The following is a 2,295-nucleotide window of genomic DNA, read 5'->3' as shown; positions in this document are numbered from 1 at the left end:
TTTGTCTCTCTGTTGCTTCTTCTTTCACCAACTTCCAACACTGCTCTTTGTCTCTGTAATGGTTGGGGGAGTAAATATTTATAATGCAATATTCCTCCTTTGTGTTGATATTTTTCAGATCTGTTCTTATCCAATGTGTGCTGATTTTTTGGTTGACTAAATCCCATTTCCTTTTGTTCCAAATAGTGCATATTCCTCTTGAAGCTTCGATAGCTTTTGGGGTTCTTCCATCATAATCTTTTTGTTTTTGGATCATTTTTTATTTTTATGATTGCCTGCTTTGGTCTCTTGGATCATGAAGATGTCTGGCTATTCCTATTTTATTATGTCTCTAACTGCGTTGATTTTAAAGGTGGTTCCAAGACCCCTACAATTCCAAGAGACCGTAATCATTACTTACTAGTTTTTTGATGTGTCCCTCCCTTTTCTTTATGCTGATATTTTTCGTTGCTTCCTGTCTGTTTACCAAGAAAAGAGTCCATTGGCTGTTGTGTTCCTATAGCCATTTCCTTAGCTGCAACCTCGTCCCTTATTTCTTTATTAGATTTCCTTCCCACTTTTTTTGGCTGATCCCATATTTGGGGGTTTTCTTTTGCTTTGTTTCTAGTTAGAATTCGGTCCACAGAGGGCGGTGGGGGGGATGGAATATGGTTAGGGGAAGATATGAGAGCTAATGCATTGTGAGATGGGGAAGGGGATCTCGGGGAGGGCAGGTCTTCTCCCAAAGGTTCAAAAGGATTTGGAGATGTGAGGACTAGAGGGACAATATTTACTGGAGGATGTGGGGTTGTTTCATTTGTCTCTTGTGGCTGTGAGGAGGTCGAAGTGTTCTGTTTATTGAGAGGTTTCTTTCTTTTAACTTGTTCCCATGTGTTTTCTTGTACTTCATCACTTTCAGCTTCTTTTTTTTACTACATCTATTTGCAAAATGACCATACTCGTGACATACCTTGCATTTAAATGGAATTTTCTCGTAGTCCAGTTGTTGAATATGAGTCCACTGATCGACCTTGATCCTTATCGCCTTTGGGAGACCTTTCCCTAGGTCTACTTCCACGCATATTCTTGCGCAAGCATGCATGTTGTCTTTGGGTTCACACCTGTCTATATATTTACCCACTGCATTTCCAATAGCTTTTACCGAGTCATCACCCCAGCAATGGAGGGGGAGATGCGGTAGCCTGACCCACACCGGGACTGCACTTGGCACATCCATCTCTGGATCGAAGTCTGGTGTCCATCTGTTCAGGTATAAACCTCTCGAGTCCATGAAATAAGGTCCATTTCTGAATATTAAATCTCTGTCTTCCTTTGTTTCAAATAGGAAGGTGTAATACCCCCTTCCGCAAAAACAAATAGCTATCTTCCCTTGAGTATTTGCATTCCAGTTTCTTTCCACCCATTTCTGGACTGATTTGGGGGAAGGCCAAAGTCCTGTAAACTGACCCACGAGACCGCGTTTTGCTAAGGAAATGGCAGCTCTCCTTGGAAGAGTAGGAGGTAGAGATATCTCAGGAATATCCGCAAGTTTCTTCACAAATTTGTTAACTGATGGCCTGATTCTTGGAGCTCCATTTTCTGATATCAGTGATGCAAATGCTTCTTCATTTTCATCGGTCCCTTGGTGAGAGGAAGAGTGGGGGTCTCCCTCTGAAGAGGGATGCATGGTTTGAGAAGCCTCAGCAGCAGGAGGCTGCCGAGAGAGGAAACTGCAGGAGGTAGCATAGGCTAGTGAAAGAAGCACTCAGGTAAGGCATCTGCTGATCAATTGAAAGGTATTCCTCTGAAGGATCATGCAAGTCCTGGGGAGCCTCAGCAGCAGGGGGCTGCCGAGCAGGGAAGCTGTAGGAGGCAGCGGCGGTGGCTAGGTATCCTACTGGTCATTAATAATATTATATTTAATTATAATATTAATGTTATATTTATTTTAATTAGTTAAACTAATTAACGTAAAGCGGCCCCATATTAGACGTTGTTAGTGCAAAAGGCCATTAGTGGTGGAATTTAATGTTATGCAACAATTATTGGTCATTTGTCAAAAAATGGGCAACACATTTTCATATTGGATATAACATTGAGTATCTGACGGTAAAAGAACTCCCATTGTTCATTTGATGATAGGAGGGATTATAGGAAATTGTTGGATAATCAATGGGATAGGGCATTCCGTCAAATATTCTACCTTTAAAGAGATCGCACCGGATATTCAACGATAGTCAGGATTTTAGGAAAAAAACAAAAAATTCATTTAACTTTTGACACTTTTTTGTATTTTATCCATTCCATTGGATTCTG

General features: G+C 41.0%; 1 protein-coding gene across 1 annotated transcript; it reads right to left on the bottom strand.

The window, feature by feature from the left end:
• Positions 1-346: 346 nt before the first annotated feature.
• On the bottom strand, positions 347-1,666 carry LOC149191283 (uncharacterized). The gene is made up of 2 exons (XM_089406590.1): positions 950-1,666; positions 347-367 (listed from the first exon to the last, which is right to left on the bottom strand). The coding sequence occupies exons 1-2, from the start codon at positions 1,664-1,666 to the stop codon at positions 347-349; spliced, it is 738 nt and encodes a 245-aa protein (XP_089262716.1).
• Positions 1,667-2,295: the final 629 nt, after the last annotated feature.

This window comes from Pinus tabuliformis, chromosome 2_2, assembly GCF_031772625.1.
Source record: "Pinus tabuliformis cultivar Carrire ecotype Pingquan chromosome 2_2, CPIR1, whole genome shotgun sequence".
NCBI classification, from domain to species: domain Eukaryota; kingdom Viridiplantae; phylum Streptophyta; class Pinopsida; order Pinales; family Pinaceae; genus Pinus; species Pinus tabuliformis.
Note: the sequence above shows the minus strand (reverse complement) of the source record. Positions and strands in the feature narration are given on the sequence as shown.

What these genes read in the sequence shown, in the direction of transcription:
- LOC149191283 (XM_089406590.1), bottom strand. Translation starts at nt 1,666, where the DNA reads ATGCATCCCTCTTCAGAGGGAGACCCCCACTCTTCCTCTCACCAAGGG. An exon ending in AAATTCCATTTAAATGCAAG is followed by an intron (nt 368 to 949) that starts GTATGTCACGAG and finishes TTGGAATTGTAG; the next exon opens with GGGTCTTGGAACCACCTTTA.